Consider the following 20,818-nt stretch of genomic DNA (forward strand, 5'->3'; position numbering starts at 1 on the left):
ATGTCGGTCATCACAATTGCGGGAGTCACTCCTGTATTCCGTACACACATGAAACGATAATTTAGGGGATTCACTCCCGCATTTAAATGCGGTTATCACTCCCAAAACTCTGTAGTGTGTACGTGGCCTTAGACTGGAATTACATTTAATTTTGCTGCAGCATTATCCAGTAGACTATTTAACAGTAAAGTTTTTCTTAATAGGCTGTTTATTTATATTGAAATAATGTGTAGTTAGAGGTTTGTGTTTCTTTACATATTAAAGAGTACTCCCAATTAGTTCCACACAATGAGGTAAAGATATTCTAAACTGATTATGCAAAAAAGCAACACTGGTATCGGTATCGGCCGATACTGAGACTTCAGATATCGGAATCGGATCGGAAGAGAAAAAGTGGTATCGGTGCATCCCTACTAAAATGCGCATAAAGATCCCATGAAATGACTTACAAGTGCAATTTTCCCTTCCTGTGTTGACATATTTCCTATTGAAAAAGGAATTTGTGCCAGGATATATTACACTTTTTATTTATATTTTAAATAGCCAATAAGCTTTAGTGTACATCACAGCTACTTGCTATTGCTAGTCATTGACGGGTGGTATAAAGGGGAGGGACATTTTCATTCTACAGAGCATTATATTGGACACATTTTTTTATACGCCTGTGAGTGCAAAATGAGTCCTTTTTTTTCCTGGAATTGAAAGACTGATTTTTTTTTTCTAAAGGATCATTTAGCAAGTTTTAGGAGTGCACTAGCGTATACAGTATATGACCTCAAATCTAACAGACATGGACTAAAATTCATACAATCCAAAATGTATTTCATGTGGTCTTTTAAATTAAACATTGAAATTCATTAATATTGCCATAAACTGCATAGGCCCAACAATATGCAACATTAGGCAAAAAAAAAAAAATTATTAACACCTGGCCAAATCTTAAAGAAATGTTCTGGGTTCAAAACAACTTAAGCTCAGTTAACAGCATTTGTTGCATAATGTTAATTTCCACAAAAAAATAATTGTATCTTGTCTTTTGTTTAATACTGTATGTACTGAATAGGGCCAGTACATAAATGTTAAAATACACACTGTTTTGAAAGTATAGCCTCGAGACATAAACATTATGTATGTTAACATGATTTTGGTGTGATAAAATTGCTTTCTAACCTTATCTGTGTGAAACAATGTGTATTTTAGCGTTTATAGCCTGGCCCCATTCACTTTCATCATAAGTACCTTACTGTAACCGCAATGATTGCTTTTTTCAAATAAATGAGGGACGAGTCAAAATTGTGTGGAAATCAACATTACGCCCCAAATACTATTGATTGAGCTTAACTTGTATTGAACCAGAAAGATTCCTTTAACAATATAACCAAGTGACAGATACATTTGTACCAAAATACTAGAGTATGATTTGATGCACAGCCTTTGGTGCCAGAAACCAAAGATAGGGGAAGCGATAAGCTTATTTATTATGCTGTCCTAACTATGCACAATTAAATGGTCAGTTGCATTTTATTTTATTTTTTGCATTTAGCTTTTGTTGCCAAATGCCCAATCAGAACAGACTTGCGATACATTTTTTGGGTTGTGACCTGTCTGTTGAGAACCACTGCTTTAGTACCGCCTTTACGAATTTCGTATTCCATAGTTGATCATTTCAGTGTTTAGTGTTGTAGTGATTATGTGCTTCAAGAACAGAAAGTACTCACTTACTATTTTTGCTTGCCTGTTGTTCTTGAAGGAAATTGATGACTACATAGTTCAGGCAAAAGAGCGAAGCTACGAGACTATGCTGAACTTTGGCAAGCAGGGCCTGAGCATCGCTGCAACCGCAGCTGTGACTGCAGCTGTCAAGGCAAGTGTATGCTTGAGTGTGCGCGTGTGTGTTGAAAAGACTCTTAGAGAATGATAATAGAGCCATTTTGGGGAGGAGTTTATATTTATGCTTCTGAACTACAGGTGTTTTTTTGTGTATTTGTGTGGGAGTTTCTAATGCTGTTACTGAAATTGGCTGAAGTCTAATGTGGCCTCCTTTTAAAGTTTACATGAAATCACAGCTGACCGTATTTACTTTCTTAATCCACATTCCTGCTCTTATTGTGATTTATTGCTGCAAGTTATTCCCAAGAAAAAAAAAATGTTTGTCTTCATAATATTTCATCAAAATGTAATACAATTTTGTCCACCTCTGAAATGACTTTATGTTGTATACTCTTGATGTTGCCTACGCCGGAAATAATGTTAACCAATAGCCAAATGGATAAAAAAAAAAATCAGCCCTACATTTATTATTTCTCAAATGTCCTGTTTCACTCTGAAATATGTCACATTACTGAAGTAAATTTGTGAATCCCATTCCTTGTTGACTTTATCCTCTTTCCCTTTTGCAACAAAGAGCACAAGTGTGCCGGCACAAACCCGGAGCACAAGGAATAAACTAAACACTAACGAATTTCAATTGTAAGCAAAGGTCATGGTTTCTTTGGGCAACAAACCCAAGGCCATTATGTATTAGTGGTATTTGTATTTCCAAGGTGTTAGTGGAGCACTAAATGTAATCAAGCTGATATCCTAATCAAAGACAGAACACTGCTCAACAATGCTCCAGTTTTCATGTGGCCACTGTCCTGCTTAACCCTGTAAAGGCTGACATATGAAAGAATTGTCAGAAAATTGTAAAATATAAAATGTAATCTTAAAATAAAAATGTGCATATTTTTTTTATGTATCATATTTGATACAATAGGCTTTAAAGGTCATTATCCTCCTGAGGCCCAGAAATTCATTTTTGTGTAGGACATTTGTTATTTAGTTTTTCTTGGCCCATACGTGCTACAGTGGTAAATCTTGGGGTATTATCAGAGGACTCCCTGGGCTGTTCAGAGATACAAAATGTTTGAGAGTTTGGCCATGACAACTTCCTCTCCTTGGTCTATAAATACAATATTATTAGCAGCCATATCACCCTGCAGCTCTTGCCTGGTTGCCCACTAAAGCCAAGCAGGGTTGAGCCTGGCCAGTACCTGGATGGGAGACCTCCTGGGGAAAACTAAGGTTGCTGCTGGGAACACTATACTGTAAAAAGGCACCATCCTTTGGATGAGACGTTAAACCGAGGTCCGAGGTCTCTGTGGTCATTTAAAATCCCAGGGCAATTCTCGTAAAGAGTAGGGGTATAACCCCAGTGTCCTGGCCAAATTCCCCCCATAGGCCCTTATCAGTCATGGCCTCCTAATAATCTCCATTCCTGAATTGGCTACATCACTCTCCTCTCCACCAACAGCTAGTGTATGGTGGGCGTTCTGGTGCACTATTGCTGTGTCGCATCATCCAGGTGGATGCTGCACACTGGTGGTGGTTGAGGAGATTCCCCCTATACTATGTGGAGCGCTTTGAGTGCCTAGAAAAGCGCTATATAAAATGTAAGGAATTATTATTATTATTATTATTAATAATAATTTAAAAAAAAAATCAATAAACAATTTTTATCATATGTATTTTATGCACCAAACATTAAATTGACATTTAAAAAAGGGAAATTGTAAAACTTTTGTCCCTGGGTCTCAGGAACTTATGGTAAGATGACATCATAATAGCTTGTAATGTAAAATAATGAGATCTTTATAATGACAGAGCAGGCTGCATACATTAAGTACTTTAAATATATCTTATAAAAAGTATATGTCAGAATTTTTAAAGCTTTGTTTTTTTTTAGTTTTATTTTATTTTTTAATAGTGGTCATGAATGTAATGTAATAGTGATTGAGAGATATACCTCAAAAGCCTGTTGTATCATATTTGATGCATGTAATTTCAATAAGCTTTTTCAATAAAATAATATAAAACAAATTAACCAAACATAAGTTGCTTATATTCAGGAAATACTCATTTTAAAATATCAATAACAATATAATCATTACTGTCACTTTTACTTTATTAAAATAAGCTGTCATTTATCCCAACAGAAGAGTCATTTTTTGCAGAAGTCTGCCGCCATTTTAAATAAACTCAGCAAAAAAAGAAACGTCCGCTCACTTTCAACTGCTTTTATTTTCAGCAAATTAAATTTAAATTTATAAACATAAAAGATTCAACAACTAAGACATAAACTGAACAAGTTTCACAGACATGTGACTAACAGAAATGGAATAATGTGTCCCTGAACAAAGGACGGGTCAAAATCAAAAGTAACAGTCAGTATCTGGTGTGACAATCAGCTGCATTAAGTACTGCAGTGCATCTTCTTCTCATGGACTGCATCAGCTTTGCCAGTTCTTGCTGTGAGATGTTACCCCACTCATCTATCAAGGCACTTGCAAATTCCTGGACATTTCTGGGGGGAATGGCCCTAGCCCTCACCCTCCGATCCAACAGGTCCCAGACGTGCTCAATGGGATTGAGATCCGGGCTCTTCGCTGGCCATGGCAGAACACTGATAATCCTGTCTTGCAGGAAATCATGCACAGAATGAGCAGGATGGCTGATGGCATTTTCATGCTGGAGGGTCATGTCAGGATGAGCCTGCGGGAAGGGTACCACATGAGGGAGGAGGATGTCTTCCCTGTAATGCACAGCGTTGAGGTTGCCTGCAATGACAACAAGCTCAGTCCGATGATGCTGTGACACACCGCCCCAGACCATTACAGACCCTCCACCTCCAAATCGATCCTGCTCCAGAGTACAGGCCTTGGTGTAACACTCATTCCTTCGACGATAAACGCGAGTCCTACCAGTGAAGAGCACTTTTTGCCAGTCCTGTCTGGTCCAGCGAAGGTGGGTTTGTGCCCATAGGCGACGTTGTTGCCGGTGATGTCTGGTAAGGACCTGCCTTACAACAGGCCTACAAGCCCTCAGTCCAGCCTCTCTCAGCCTATTGCGGACAGTCTGAGCACTGATGGAGGGATTGTGCGTTCCTGGTGTAACTCAGGCAGTTGTTGTTGTCATCCTGTACCTGTCCCGCAGGTGTGATATCCGGATGTACCGATCCTGTGCAGGTGTTGTTACACGTGGTCTGCCACTGCGAGGACGATCAGCTGTCCTTCCTGTCTCCCTGTAGCACTGTCTTTGGTGTCTCACAGTACGGATATTGCAATTTATTGCCCTGGCCACATCTGCAGTCCTCATGCCTCCATGCAGCATGCCTAAGGCACGTTCACGCAGATGAGCAGGGACCCTGGGCATCTTTCTTTTGGTGTTTTTCAGAGTCAGTAGAAAGGTCTCTTTAGTTTTTATAACTGTGACCTTAATTGCCTATCGTCTGTAAGCTGTTAATGTCTTAACGACCGTTCCACAGGTGCATGTTCATTAATTGTTTATGGTTCATTGAACCATTGACCCCTTACAATAAAGATCTGTAAAGTTATTTGGATTTTTACAAAATTATCTTTAGAATACAGTGTCCTGAAAAAGGGACGTTTCTTTTTTTGCCGAGTTTAGATTGATATAAACATTGAAACCAATTTTTTCACAAATAACCACTAGATGGTGCCATAAACATGTGAAATTCACATACCATACGTTTTTTGTTTTTTCAACTTCAACAGCGAGACAGGAGCCGTCAAACATTGTGTATCATATTTGATACATATGACGTTATAGGGCTAGATTCTCTTATAGAGGATGCTGTTATTGAAAGACATCTCTCTGAAATGAAGCCAGTGGGCTTGTAAAAGGCTCATGTCAGAGTCATTCTTGCATATGGCTGGATTTACTCAAACGTCTCTCTTCCTCCCTTTTTACTCACTTTCTTCCATTTTCTTTTGTTTTTTTGGAGGGATAGACCCATAAATGAACAAGTTGTCATCATGTACTCACCCTCATGTTGTTCCAAACCTCTTTGACTTTCTTCCATGGAACACAAAAGGAGGTTTTAGGCAGAATGTTCAGTCACAGTCTGAAATAAAGTAGTTTGTAAGAATATGAGGGCGAGTAAATCATTTAAATTTTCGGGTTAACTATTCTTTTAAATCCCCTCTTTGTAATAATCTCTTTCTTGTCAATTTGTATTGACATATACCTATAGGAATACTGCACTCCTGCTCTCTCCAGTGCAGGTAATGCTACAGAATTTCTAAAGCAACATCATTTTAACAGTTTTAGCTTATGGTTTCTTCTTCCCATTTTTTCGCTCTTTTGCTAAGTTGTTACTGACTCATACACATTGTGCTAAGAATCAATGGTATCATTACATCAGTTGAAAATAGACCACTATGTCTATGTAAAAGCTATGTAAAACTAGGCCTAAAACACACCCATCCAAAGGATGTTTTGTTTAGTCTATACAAAGTTTTGTGTTCAGTAAATTTCAGTTTCAAAACCTAGTGAGCCACCAACATGGGCAGCATTGTCTGGCATCATAGGCAAACAGACTATGTAACATATAAGTTTGTGCTATATATTTCTATGCTCGTTAGAGTATTGCGACAGTAGCTTATCAACATGCTAACACCAAACTAAATTGAAATAACTTGCAATTTAAGTCTCCGGTGCACTAAATGGAATATTCCGGGTTCAGTACAAGTTAAGTTCAGTCGACAGAATTTGTGGCATAATATTGATTACCAAAAAAACGTTTTTTGACTCGTCCCTCCTTTTTTTTTTTTTTTTTTTAAAGAAAAGCAAATATCGAGGTTATAGTGAGGCACTTACAATGGCAGTGAATGGGGCCAATTATTGGAGGGTTGAAAGGCAAAAATTTGAAGCTTACAATTTTCTAAAAGCACTTACATTCATTCTTCTGCTAAAACTCATGTATTATTGAGCTTTCATGGCAACGAAGTTGTAAAATTGGCTAGAACTTTACACAGAAAAGGTTAGTAAGTGATTTTATTGCACTAAAATCATGTTAACATGGGTATTGTTTGTCTTGTGTCTATACTTTTGAAAAAGTGAGTATTTTAACATTCATAAATTGTCCCCCATTCACTCCCATTGTAAGTATCTCACTGTAACCCAGATTTTTGCCTTTTTGTTTTTAAAGAAAAGAAGGGGTCAGAAGTCATTCTTGTGGTAATTAATATTATGCCACAAATGCTGTCAATTGAGCTTAACTTGTATTGAACCTGTAATATTCCTTTAATGCAAAAAGTACTATTTGAATGCTGCACAGAACTGATGCCTATGTAGAGCATTTAAAAATCGGTCACCTATTTAGCCTAGTAAGTTTCCTTAGAAGGCAGCTGCCTATTTAGGCAGTAAACAGCCAGGCAGCTTACTAGATTTTGGAACAGAGCCTAAAATAGCTTTATTTTCTGCATTCGTTCATACACATGCATGTTGTTATGCCATAATGGATGTCCATGCAGTGTTATGCTCAGTTAAAGCAGTTTTGTGTTGTCAGTGCTGACATGTTTATAACTAGGTGCTATTCTTTCTCTCTGCAGGGTCAAGGAGCCATCACAGAGAAGCTCAGAAGCTTCAGCATGCACGATCTTACCCAGATCTCTCAAGGAGACATGTATTCTGGGTACTCCAGCTCCAACCCAGCCAGAAGAGCCATCATGGACCAGCCCGATGGAGCTGGTACATCCTACCCTTTCAATTTAATTATTTACGCTGCATCCCTTGTTTTCTTTCACACTGCTGATTCTTTTTAGTGCCCAGTCAGTCACTGACATTGACAGTTTTTTATGAAGGTTCTTCCTAAGGAAACTAGTTTTAGACAGACTTCCAAGGCAACTTAACATCTCGTCTTATGCTCTAGAACAAACTCAAGTGCGCTTTAGAGATAATCAAGCAAATATTGCAAATACTGCAATGCTTATTTCTTGGTAGGAATTCAATCATAAGTTGAAAACATTTTTAAAAATGGACAGTTGGGCTCCCTGACAATACTTTATCCATCCCTTACGAAGATTAACCATGGTTTTACTATAGTAACACCCAGGTGAATTTGTGGTATAAGTATATTTTCACAACATTACAATAGTTTCCACCAAAAAAACATTGCCTTACAAAAATGAACCATGGTTTCACTGAAGTAAACCTGCAGTAACTATGTTATATTTTTTGTGGGTAAGAACCAAGGCTTTTAAAACTATATGGTACATGTACCACAAATTAACCATGGTGTTACTATAGTAAAACTAAAAAAAAAAAGTTACAGTTTATTTTTTTTGGCAGAGTGATTGATTGTATTACCATAGTTTTGGTTTTCCTATATTATTATTATGGTTTTGCCACAAATAACATGGTTAAAATATGATTACTGTAGTGAACAAATCATGCACATTTTGTAGTTAGTATGGATTTATCATAAATGCCATAGCTGAACTATAGTTACTGTAGTAATACAATAGTTAATCTTTGTAAGGGATGGATAAAACTATTAAAAAAAATAAAAAAAAGCGAGGGAACACAAAACTTATTGCAACGAAATGCAAACTATTGCAAGGAAATGCAAAACTTTTTTTAGGGAATGAAAAAGCATTTAAAAAAAGAAATCCCCTCCCTTCCTCTAAGGGGCTGTGTAAAACAGCTATCTGGAGATGGGAAAAAATCACAGTATGCACCAGGGTTATCACAGTCATAATTGAATTTTGAGAGTGTTAAATTTTTGAATTAATAACATCTAGTGAATATTCATTTTTCTAGTTACACAAGGCTCTACATTTTTCCATTAGCTAGAAATTGCTATTTGTGAGTGCAGTCTCTATGGTGCAATCTCTATATTTAACAACACTAATGTAGTAACCATGAATGCCATGGAAAAGTCATGGAAATTCATTGGTCAGTAGATGTGGTAACCCTGATGTAAGAATGCTTTTAGCAGTGTCAGTAAATCCGTAGAGCTTTCATAATGATATCTCACACGCTTCTGGAAATCAACAATGTGAGCGCAGCACTGCTTCTGGAGCAAATGGAATGGATTTAGTATTTGTCTCGATCACGGGAGAGTAATAAGTAATAGCGGCACGTTCATAGCATGAAAGGTCTAATGACGCTTTGTGAGAAGATGAAGAGGGGGGAAAAAAACAGCTCGGGGAGCCACTGTGCGGAATACCTAATGTGCCTCTATCTCAGTATGCTAATGCACCCGCAGCATTTGAAATTCTGCCGGCATCCAGGTCATTTTCATCTCGTCTGCAATGAAGCCATCAGAAAGCCAGCTCCTTCAAAATGGCATTCCCTTTCAGATGCTTAAAGCCAAGGTGAAAGACCTTGGACTGATCAAACGAGCTGCTAATTGCAGTTTGAATTTAAAACAGGAGGTGTAAAGAGAGGCTTAAGTGTGTTATTTATTTGCCTGTCCTTTATTGTTGGGTTACGCTTTCTGTAAAGCAGCAGAGGTCAGCTTTGGAAAATGCTATGAACATGCCTGTATAGCTTGTGTGTTTCTTTGTTCTCTAATGGCATTGCATTCAACAGTTACATGAGTGGCTGGGCGATATATTCAATTTTGAAGATAAATTCACAGTGTTCTTGCTGGCTATATAAAATTAAGCAACATTGACCACGTTTACATGCAATTAAGAAAACGGTTTATTCCAGGGTTTTTGCAGAAAGCAGTGTTCTGAAATGTCATGTAAAGGCCTTCCTTTTCATTCATCGTTCAGGGGTAAAAAGAAGTTCTAAACAGCCGAGCAACGGTATACTGTTTCCGAACATTCAGACACCTGCCACACCACTGTGGGAGGTGTTTAGAAGTACATTTAAATATGAGGATGCTACATGTAAAACCTTAACCAATGTGTTAAACAAAATGTGTTATCAGTGACTTTATGCCTCATTCTACGAGTAGACTTCACATGAGGTCAGTAAAAGAAGCCGTTTTAATCACTCGATAATGATTTGAATTAATATATATGCAGTAGAAAATGTTTAATTTGTCTTGTTTATATTCTGAATTCATGACACTAATGCACTAACACGATATACCATTAAATGCGGTTACACTGTTATTGTGATTTATAATGACACTGATACAATTGCAAAGATACTGTAAGTGTATAAAAGTGATAATGTTCAGAATAAAGACAAAAGAATAATCATGGGCATATCTTACTTTAGACAGATGTGTGAATGGCTTTCACTGCAGATGGCACATGAGTGAATGGGCACTTGGGAGTATTTGAGATTTGATTCCTTTAGTAGATTAATAAAACAAAAATAAATCACATGACATGGTCCTGGAAAATGTCTCTACGTGAACGATCATACAGATGTACAGTTGTGCTCAAAAGTTTGCATACCCTGGCAGAAATTGTGAAATTTTGGCATTGAGTCTTTTATTTAAGGATAGTGATCATATGAAGCCATTTGTTATCATATAGTTGTTTGGCTCCTTTTTAAATCATAATGGTAACAGAAATCACCCAAATGGCCCTGATCAAAAGTTTACATACCCTTGAATGTTTGGCCTTGTTACAGACACACAAGGTGACACACACAGGTTTAAATGGCAATTAAAGGTTAATTTCCCACACCTGTGGCTTTTTAAATTGCAATTAGTGTCTGTGTATAAATAGTCAATGAGTTTGTTAGCTCTCACGTGGATGCACTGAGCAGGCTAGATACTGAGTCATGGGGAGCAGAAAAAAACTGTCAAAAGACCTGCATAACAAGGTAATGGAACTTTATAAAGATGGAAAAGGATATAAAAAGATATCCAAAGGCTTGAAAATGCCAGTCAGTACTGTTCAATCACTTATTAAGAAGTGGAAAATTCGGGGATCTCTTGATACCAAGCCAAGGTCAGGTAGACCAAGAAAGATTTCAGCCACAACTGCCAGAAGAATTGTTCAGGATACAAAGAAAAACCCACAGGTAACCTCAGGAGAAATACAGGCTGCTCTGGAAAAAGACAGTGTGGTTGTTTCAAGGAGCACAATATGACGATACTTGAACAAAAATGAGCTGCATGGGCGAGTTGCCAGAAAGAAGCCTTTGCTGCGCCAATGCCACAAAAAATCCCAGTTACAATATGCCCAACAACACCTTGACACGCCTCACAGCTTCTGGCACACTGTAATTTGGAGTGATGAGACCAAAATAGAGCTTTATGGTTACAACCATAAGTGCTATGTTTGGAGAGGGGTCAACAAGACCTATAGTGAAAAGAATACCATCCCCACTGTGAAGCATGGTGGTGGCTCATTGATGTTTTGGGGGTGTGTGAACTAAAGACATGGGGTATCTTGTGAAAATTGATGGCAAGATGAATGCAGCATGTTATCAGACAATACTGGCAGAAAATTTGCATTCTTTTGCACGAAAGCTGCGCATGGGACACTCTTGGACTTTCCAGCATGACAATGACCCTAAGCACAAGGCCAAGTTGACCCTCCAGTGGTTACAGCAGAAAAAGGTGAAGGTTCTGGAGAGGCCATCACAGTCTCCTGACCTTAATATCATCGAGCCACTCTGGGGAGATCTCAAACATGCGGTTCATGCAAGAGGACCAAAGACTTTGCATGACCTGGAGGCATTTTCCCAGGACGAATGGGCAGCTATACCACCTGCAGGAATTTGGGGCCTCATAGGCAACTATTACAAAAGCCTGCACGCTGTCATTGATGCTAAAGGGGGCAAAACACAGTATTAAGAACTAAGGGTATGCAGACTTTTGAACAGGGGTCATTTCATTTTTTTCTTTGTTGCCATGTATTGTTTTATGATTGTGCCATTCTGTTATAACCTACAGTTGAATATGAATCCCATAAGAAATAAAAGAAATGTTTTTGCCTGTTCACTCATGTTTTCTTTAAAAATGGTACATATATTACCAATTCTCCAAGGGTATGCAAACTTTTGAGCACAACTGTAGGTAAGCTGCACCAGGTCGCTAATAACTCTACATGTCGATGTTTTCATTTTGACTCACTAAACAGAACTTGCTGTCAGCATCAAGGTAGGTGGAGCTGTAGGTTACACCTGCCGATGACGTGGACCAATAGCAGTAAGGTTTTTTTGCTGTCGAATAGAACTTTTCCTTGACTTCAGAAAGAGTCAACCATTTCCTGTTTATTACAAACACATTTGGCATTTTATTACATCAAATATTCTATAAACAAATCAATCTCTATGATTGGATGAGTCAGTGTGAGCACACTTTGAACATTTTTCATTACAAGTCTATTCGCCCCACTTTAAAAAAAACAATGTGTTTAATAGGGGCCTTTAGCCCCTGCAACAGGGGGGCTTTTTACCCCTAATACTATCTTTTCACTTATTGGACAATTATTGTAAAATGTTTGATTAAATGACCTTAAACAAAACTGAAAATTCTAAGTATTTTGTTTCAAAAGAAATGTGTTAATTTGAGGGATTTTCATTAGCTACATAAATTTGCAACATAGATTTTACACGCAAAGATCTCATGGAACAGGAAAATTTTGCAGTGTATAGTGACAATATTGTACAGTGTAGTGGAGCTTTAGCCCCATTGTACCCAATATCGAGGCCTTAAACGAGAATGCCAGTTTCCTTTTCAGTACTTGCCGTTTAAGGGATTAAGAGAAAGCGATTTGACACACCCAGGTTTCTGCAGCTTATGTGACCATGTAAACGCATAAGCGGCATTCTTACAGGTTTTTTATGAGTTTGCATGCGCGTGAACTGACCGAATAACAAACATCATAGGATGGAGCCCAACAACAAGCCAACACAGCGGAACGAATTCAACATTTCTGGGATTACAGAGGGAAAAGCACATACAGCGGCCTCAGTGTGTATATGGCCTGTGAGACCATTTGAGAAATAAGAATAATAATTTTTTTAAAAATGGCCTTGATTCCTGATAACTGTTTAAAAATAAAATAGAAAAAAAAAAAGATTAAAATAATTTTAACACAATCCTCTACACAAAATACTGTGTAATAGAAAGTCCTTTTTTACTTTTTTTTTTTTTTCTTGTAGGCCTAATGGAATGCATATGTTAATTTCAACCCACAATCAGAATTTGCAAACAATTTTATGGCTCGTAAATAATTTTGTAATTTATTTAATGGCCCTTAATAGGAAAAAGGTTTTCCACCCCTGACAAACACTATAAACTATACCTGCTCATACACTGAGGGAATCCCGGAGTTTGACATAAGAGGGAAACCCCACTATTGCAGCGTAATTGAGCTGCAGGTTGTAATTGAAAGTTAAGGAAACAAACACAGCAACAACTCTTCATAATCTGGAAATAAAGCAAAGCAAAGGAGAATATAATAGCAGTCTTCTTCAGATGCCATATTCGTTATTTTCACAAGCGTCGCTAGGAATTTATGTTTCTGTGGAGAAAGCTGCTTACTGACCGAGCCGCATGTATACAGGAGGAAAGAGTATGCCGCTTATACAGTGCCTTTAAATGGGAACGCTGCTTTCTCGCAATAAACCGCTTTCTGGTGTTCATGTAAACTTAGTAATTGTCAATATGACAATGATTTTAATACACTTTTTATTTGGCCATTAAGTTTCTTAAAGAGCACGTCATTTGACTGATTCCCTTAATTCATGAAGTGAAAGGAATATTCTGGGTTCCATACAAGTTAAGCTCAATTGATTATTTGTGGCATAATACTGATTACCACTCATTTTGTATAAAAAAAAAAAAAAAAAAACGCAGTTACAGTGAGGCACTTACAATGGAAGTGAAGAGAGCCAGTCCATAAATGTTAAAATACACATTGTTTCAAAAGTAGAGCCACAGGATATAAACATTACAAGTGTTAACATGATAAAATCACTTGCCTTATCTGTGTAAAGTTATGTCCAATATTACAATGATGTTGCCATGATGACACAATGCGGTAAATCCTGTAAGTGATTTTATCACACTAAAAATGTGTAGAACAGAGATTTAATTACACTAAACTCATATTACATCTTGTGGCTATACTTTTGAAACAGTAATGGTCTGGGCCCCCTTCTCTTCCACTGTAAGTGCCTTACTGTATACGCAGCTTATTTATTTACTTATTTTAATAAATGAGATACGAGTCAAAAATTTTCTATGGTAAAAATGCTGTCGATTGAGCTAAACTTGTATTGAACCCAGAATATTCCTTCAATTTTTGTGGATCAGTTCAAACTGTCAGTTTTAATGAATCAATTCAAAACTCTTTCAAGTTTGTCATCACCTAAAAAATGGTCTTGAAAGTCTCTTACATTGTCATGTAAGTGTTTGTGTATTAAAATGTTGTAGTTCAAACAGACTATATATAGGCAAATATTGCTGTTTATTACTATGTATTGTTATTTTGGTGTACATAAATGACATCGATTAACTATTACTAGGACTTCCTTGCATCCTTTTAGTGGAAAACGTGCCTTGATTATTTTTAACTAGATTTTTATAATGTATTTTACTTCTTGTATTCCAATGTATTCTACAATGGCTTTTTGGTTGAAATTGTGATTCCTCTGATTTAAAAAAACAAAAAAACAAACAAAAAACATTAAATAAAAAGCCAGATTTCAGAGCAAGTTACCAAATGTCGAGATTTCATCAAAAGGTTGAAAAATATTAAGATAAGATTTTTTATTATTATTATATCGCCAAGTGCTGTGGCAACTATATAACGGCCATATTCAGACAATGAACCTAGCGGAACAGAGTCAAATCTAACTGATGACAAACTGGCCTTCAGCGCTGCTAACAATCCACAGAAAATACCAAAGACCTGTCAGCTCCGTCTCTGTATTTGTTGTCTTTCTGCTTAGCTTGCACAAGACCCAAACTCAAGAATAGTCCTGGAACATTAGTCATACGCTTTTCCAAATCTCAAGGAAGTTGTTATGTTGTAGTAATTGAAAACAGTGGTGGGTGTGCAAACAAACAAAGGAAAGTGTTCAGAACGATTGTTTTCTGTGAGTATTCTGCCCCCTTATGGTTGAATTGAGAACTGCGTGCACAGTACTAGCTTAGACCCACAGTTCTTGTATCCTTTGGTTTTATCATATTGTTTGAGTGATAAAGTGTTCAGTGAATCTACTCTGGCTCGACTGGTGTTAGGCGTCCTGGCACAGGCTGACTCTGTCTTGCTCTCAGCACTACCCGTGGATCCTAGAGTTGATGGTACCAGGAGCAGCCTAACCCAGCTTCTGTCTCTCTCTCCTCTCTCTCTCTTTCTTTCATACCACTCATTCTACTCAATCTCTTTCCCTCCATTACTGGAATCTAGTCAGGACTTGATCAGTTGGTTCTCAACTGGTGGGTCTCAAGTCTGTTCTGATAGGGTCTTGGACAGCAAGGAAAATTACACCTTATGCAGAATGCAAATAAAATAAAGAAACTTACCATAAAATCATGCATAGTTAGGATAGGATAATAAATAAGATGCTCAACTTTTAAAAGTAAATGCTTTCCATATCTTTTGTTGTTGATGCTTACAGTTCCACCTGTTGCATTCTGAATCAGACCTTGAACTATCTGTATATTTTGTCCATTCTTTTTTTTTCTTGACATATTTGACTTTTGATAATATTAAAGAAGACTTTAGTGTGCTTCCAGCATATATAAAGCTGTTTTGTTTTTTCCAGAGTATTATCAGTATGATGATGATAATGATGACAGGAGTGATGATGAGGGTAAGCCTGTATTCTCTGAGGATGAAGCTGTGTCTTCGCATGGCCTCAGACGATCTCAAAGCGTCAAAATCACACGATCAAGGCTGCGCAAAGATGTAAGTCCAACTGCATTTCTCAATTTCTTTCAAGACAGAACTACTAAGTGTACATTATATTTTATTATTTTGAAACGAAAATGTAATATTAAGCCTGCACGATTTTGACAAATGATTATATTGTAATTATTGTATATTGTATACATATATTTTGTTTGTGAGATGAACACATGTAATAGGGATGTCCTGATAAACGTTTGCAGACCGACCAAGTGAAAATAGTGATACTTCCTTTTCAGTACTTGCCAATACCGAGACCCGTTTTAAAAAAAAAAAAATTATGTTGCATTTGTCATGTACAGTACTGTACAACTGATGATTTGAGGATATTGTTTTATTTTTCAGCAATTGTTACTCAAATGACATCAAAATTTGTAATAATCAGTAATTTTAAGCTGTCACAAAATGTATTGGCTTCAGCAACTGTAACTCATGTAAGACATAAAACAAAAAAACAAAATCATTTTAGCTCTTATATGGTCAAAAATGATCACAAATCAAAAATGTCATGGGATTATCAATAATCCTTATTAATCAATAAGGAATGTTTTTGGCAAATGAAAGGGACAGGTTCTTTTTCATGAACAAAAGCATCTCTGTATAATTACAAGTAGGGCTCTATGAAATGGGTTCGATTTTTTTATATTATTTTTATTTTTATTTTATTTTTTTAATTCCACGTGTTCCGTTTTATTTTTTCTGAATTCTGTATTTGACAGTTTAATTCAATTTTGCCATCAAAAGGGTGTCTAAACAAAGAAATTCATAAAAAATTAATAAAATTAAATAAAGCAATTCAGTTTCAACATAACATTGCATTATTTTTGTCATATGAAGCGTAATGCTTTTATACCGAACATCTCAGCACAAACCAAAATGCAACATTACCAGTGTTTTTGTCAAATGACATTTACATTTATGTATTTAGCAGATGCTTTTATCCAAAGCTATTAAAAATGAAGTGCTGCGTAACAGCATCACAGATGTGAGATATTAAATATAAAACAATTATTATTGATTTATTGTTATTAGTAGTAGTAGTATTATGGCAATTATTATGTAACTATACAGTATTGACAAATATATATATATATATAATTTTTATTTTAAAAAAATTTTTCTTTAAATTGAGCTTTTATTTTGGCAGAAAACTGAGTGAAGCCCTTTCAGTTTCTGTGTGCTTTTGATGGTAGTTTCTCACCTCCGGTGTGATTATTAAACCACAGAAGTCTGCGATTTAAATAAATATATAGTCTGTATCTGCTGCACGCTTCAAAGTGAATCTTCCACACACACAGAGTGCACATGATGCTCATTAGGTGGAGTTTTCAGTGTAGCCGTCTGCTTCACACTAGGACTGAAACGATTAGTCGATGTTATCGAAAATATCGACAGTAAAAAATTGTCTACAAAAATCTTCGTTGTTGAATAGTCAATTGATCTCATTTAATGTAACATGAGATCACATTAAACTGATGACGCGTGAGAACAGCACTGCAGCTCGATTATGACTGAGGAGAGAAAGAAAACAGCTCACAGTCCAGATGCACTGCAGACTTTCCAGACAGCTTCAGGTGATGTAGATCGCAAAGTATGCGGAAATTATACAAAAATACAAAACCAGTAAATACAGAAGCACTCTCGTTGTGAAATAAAGTGGAGCCAGAGCTGATACATTTACCTGAGAAGCAGCATATGAGATATTTAGTCGTGCTTTTAGAGAATAGATCTTGAATATAAGTGTATTTTGTCTTTACTGCACTCACAGAAGTATAACCAAGTGAAAAAATACACTTATATAAGATACATTCTCTTAAAGCAAGTCTAAATATCTTATATGTTGCTTCTCAAGTAAATGTATCTTGTTTTAAGGATTTTTAGACAATTTTAAATGGAAAACACTTGATAACAATAGGATTTTTTTGCAGTGAATTTTTTTTACTGAATTAAACTTGAAAAAGTTTTTTTTTATTTTTTATTTTTTTATTTAATTCAGTGAATGTCATTTAGAGGTGTTTTCAAAAGATGATTTTGTCCTATTTATTGTAAGCATGTTTAATACAACCTTTTAAGTCAAGGCACAAGCTGAATAATCGTTTATGAGCTAATGATTAATTGTTGCAATGATCGCCCGAATAGTCGAATAATCATTCTAATAATCATTAGATTAATCGATTATCAAAATAATCATTAGTTGCAGCCCTATTTCACACATTCAATTTAAAGCGCGTAGCACATCAAATCAAAAATCAAATCACTTTAATTGTCACACAACCATACACACAAGTGCAATGGTGTGTGAAATTCTTGGGTGCAGTTCCGAGCAACATAGCAGTCGTGACAGTGATGAGACATATACCAATTTACAATAAACATCAGATTTACTCAACACAATTTAAAATCTAATATACACATAATTACACAGAACACAATATACAAATAATAACATACACTGTACAGCATACAATACACACAATATAGAATACACATTATTCAATACAAAATTATATATAGTATATAAAGAATGTAAAGTAGGTTGTATTGTACTGTATTGATATTCAGGCTGTCGGTTGATAGTAAGTTGCCAGTGTGTTGTTAAGAGAGAATATAATATAATATAATAATAATATAATTTATGACTGTAGACTGTACAGTATATTTATTGCATTAAATTGCAGCCTTTGCTGTTAATAATCACACTAGGACATGTCGCCATTTTTATTTGTGTGCTGAATGTTTATGCAGTGACATTCGTACATCAGATGGTAACGGTTTTTGGTATCTAATTATTTTTATGAGTAAGAGTACACATACATGAGCACAGCTTTGGACCCAATTCCAATACCAGTGTCGGTATCAGGACATCACTAACATGTTATATTGCTGCTGCTTGGATATCAAAAAATCACATTTAAACAGCTGCTCATGTTCAATAGAGTGTGTAAAAATGATAAACTAGCACACAATGTCTCCTAATTAAGTCAGATCTTGGAAGGAACTCAGATTTTACTCCTCTGAACAGTAATGTGTGACTGTAGCTTCTTTATTTCTGTAAATGCTTAATATAACAATCCCATAATTTTTTTTTCATTGTAATCCCTGTAACTTGCATTATGTGTTGAATTTCAAGTTAATACGGTTCATGCAATGAAAATCTTATCAAAGTGATTTGATTTTTTTTTTTGTCAAAATGAATGTGCCACCTGACCTGGCAACCTGCCCAGATGAAACTATAGAATTATGACCTTCTTTGGAGTGTTTAATAATAAGAACTGCATTGCTTTGGACATCTTGGTTTGTGCATTTTTTTTATCTGCTGTAGCTTTGTGGCCGTTTTTCAGATGCATTTTTTCACTACTTCAAAGTGACGTCACTGGAGGTTTACTGTTCCATAGTGCACAGACCCAACTAATCGATAATTAAATACATTTTCTAATATCATTCTCAATTTTTTTTAACAATTATTAGTTGCAGCTCTAGAGTAAATTATATTATTTTAAGCTATTTATTATGGTTTGCCACCTGATTTGCTGTATGCTTGATTGTAGTAATAGTAACAGATGCTTGTCGTCTTTTGTTGGTCACAGGTACGTTATGGATCTCTGAAGATCAAAGGGAGGAAACGGCCAGCGCTCAATGCAATGACTTACTCTGGCGTGGAGAACTGAACTTACTACTGATATGTGGGACGAAGTGTCCACTTTATCAGTGGACAACAAATGTCTTCATATTCTTTTTCATAAGGGCTGTGGACTCTTTTTTTCATGTGGTCTCTTTCAAGTTTTTCATGGATATACCAACAGAACTGTTATTACTTCTACCAGCACGAGTGTGTACATATAATGAGTATCATGAGCTAAAGAGTAGTGAAATGAGCATCTGAGATTTGAGTTACGGGTGTTGGCTTTTGTATTGCAGGTCTTTGTCTGAATTTGACATTCAGATTTCGTTTAGCTTCAGTATTTGTGTTTAGAATTGTGTTCTCTTTGGATGTGGGTTTTATACTTCTGTTGTCATGGATTTTTGCTGCCTTTTAGATATTTTCTTTTAAGTAGGTTTTTACAATTTAATTTAGGTTATCAGCAATGATTCTGATTCTTAAACACTTGAAAATGATTTGTCATCATTAGACAAAAGTGTCTCTTATCAGTTATGGAGAACAAACCAAAGATATAGAAAGGCTGTGTTATATTAATGTTGACTTGTTAGAAGGTTTTAATAAATGACATGTTAATATTTAAAAAATGACAGCTGCCGTTTTTTTATTGATGGTACGTGGATCTCAAGAAAATCCCTTTTGCACATTCTTTAAATCCTTGATTTCTGATCTCAATTCAGAATGTTTCTTTATTTGGGAGAAAGTCCACACTAATGTAATATCTCTTCTGTGTCTGAGCGTGCAGTTAATTCTGTGCTGTCGTGTGGCTGGATGTGTCATTCCAAATGAATGCAATGATATGAATAAAACCAGAGTATTGTAATTCAATTACTGTCAGTTTTTTTATTCAAATATACTTTTATTTGGTATTATTTTTAGATTATTGTTAGAAAATGAAAACTAGAGAAAAAAAAGTATTATATAATCTGCTGATGGGGACATAAAATTTCAACCAATAACAGCAAGACCCAGCGTGACATGCTATACTTATATAACCACAGTATATCAAAACAATTGAATACAGGATCATTATTAAAAATGACTTCTATAATTATTATACTTCATGTTTTTATAATCTAATAATTATTGATTAATACATGGAATAATTGTAATTTTAATTTGTCAAAATACATTTGTCACACTTCAGGACTTTTTAAGTGAACTGTAAAAAAGCTGAAAGGTGATTACAGAAATGGTGACTAGTTACAGCGCCTAAAAAAAGTATGCTTTGCCTTATACAAATATTTAAATGTTAACCTAAAATCTTGATGTTAAAAAATTATCTTCAAAGTATTACTATCCTATTGAATAAACATGAGTAAAACACACCTGATAACTATGCAATAGCAATAATGTTTAATAGATGCTACAAATGTCCACATTTTTTATTTACATTTATATCTTATTTAGAAGTTCATACCAATACTAAACCAAATCCATTCTTTGTCTGCACTGCCATATGTACATGGCACATAATATAAAAAATAGTCAAATCAAAAACTTATTTCTGTCACATATTTCATTATTTATTCAAGTGACA

General features: G+C 35.7%; 1 protein-coding gene across 1 annotated transcript in view; it reads left to right on the plus strand.

The window, feature by feature from the left end:
- Positions 1–20,106, plus strand: part of reep3b (receptor accessory protein 3b) — a 62,570-nt gene extending 42,464 nt beyond the window's left edge. The window contains exons 5-8 of the mRNA XM_051673773.1: positions 1,751–1,864; positions 7,392–7,530; positions 15,478–15,620; positions 19,208–20,106. Of these exons, the coding sequence (XP_051529733.1) occupies positions 1,751–1,864; positions 7,392–7,530; positions 15,478–15,620; positions 19,208–19,288 (477 nt within the window). The 3' untranslated portion in view covers positions 19,289–20,106. The remainder of the gene's footprint in view (positions 1–1,750; positions 1,865–7,391; positions 7,531–15,477; positions 15,621–19,207) is intronic.
- Positions 20,107–20,818: the final 712 nt, after the last annotated feature.

This window comes from Myxocyprinus asiaticus, chromosome 36 (assembly GCF_019703515.2).
Source record: "Myxocyprinus asiaticus isolate MX2 ecotype Aquarium Trade chromosome 36, UBuf_Myxa_2, whole genome shotgun sequence".
NCBI classification, from domain to species: domain Eukaryota; kingdom Metazoa; phylum Chordata; class Actinopteri; order Cypriniformes; family Catostomidae; genus Myxocyprinus; species Myxocyprinus asiaticus.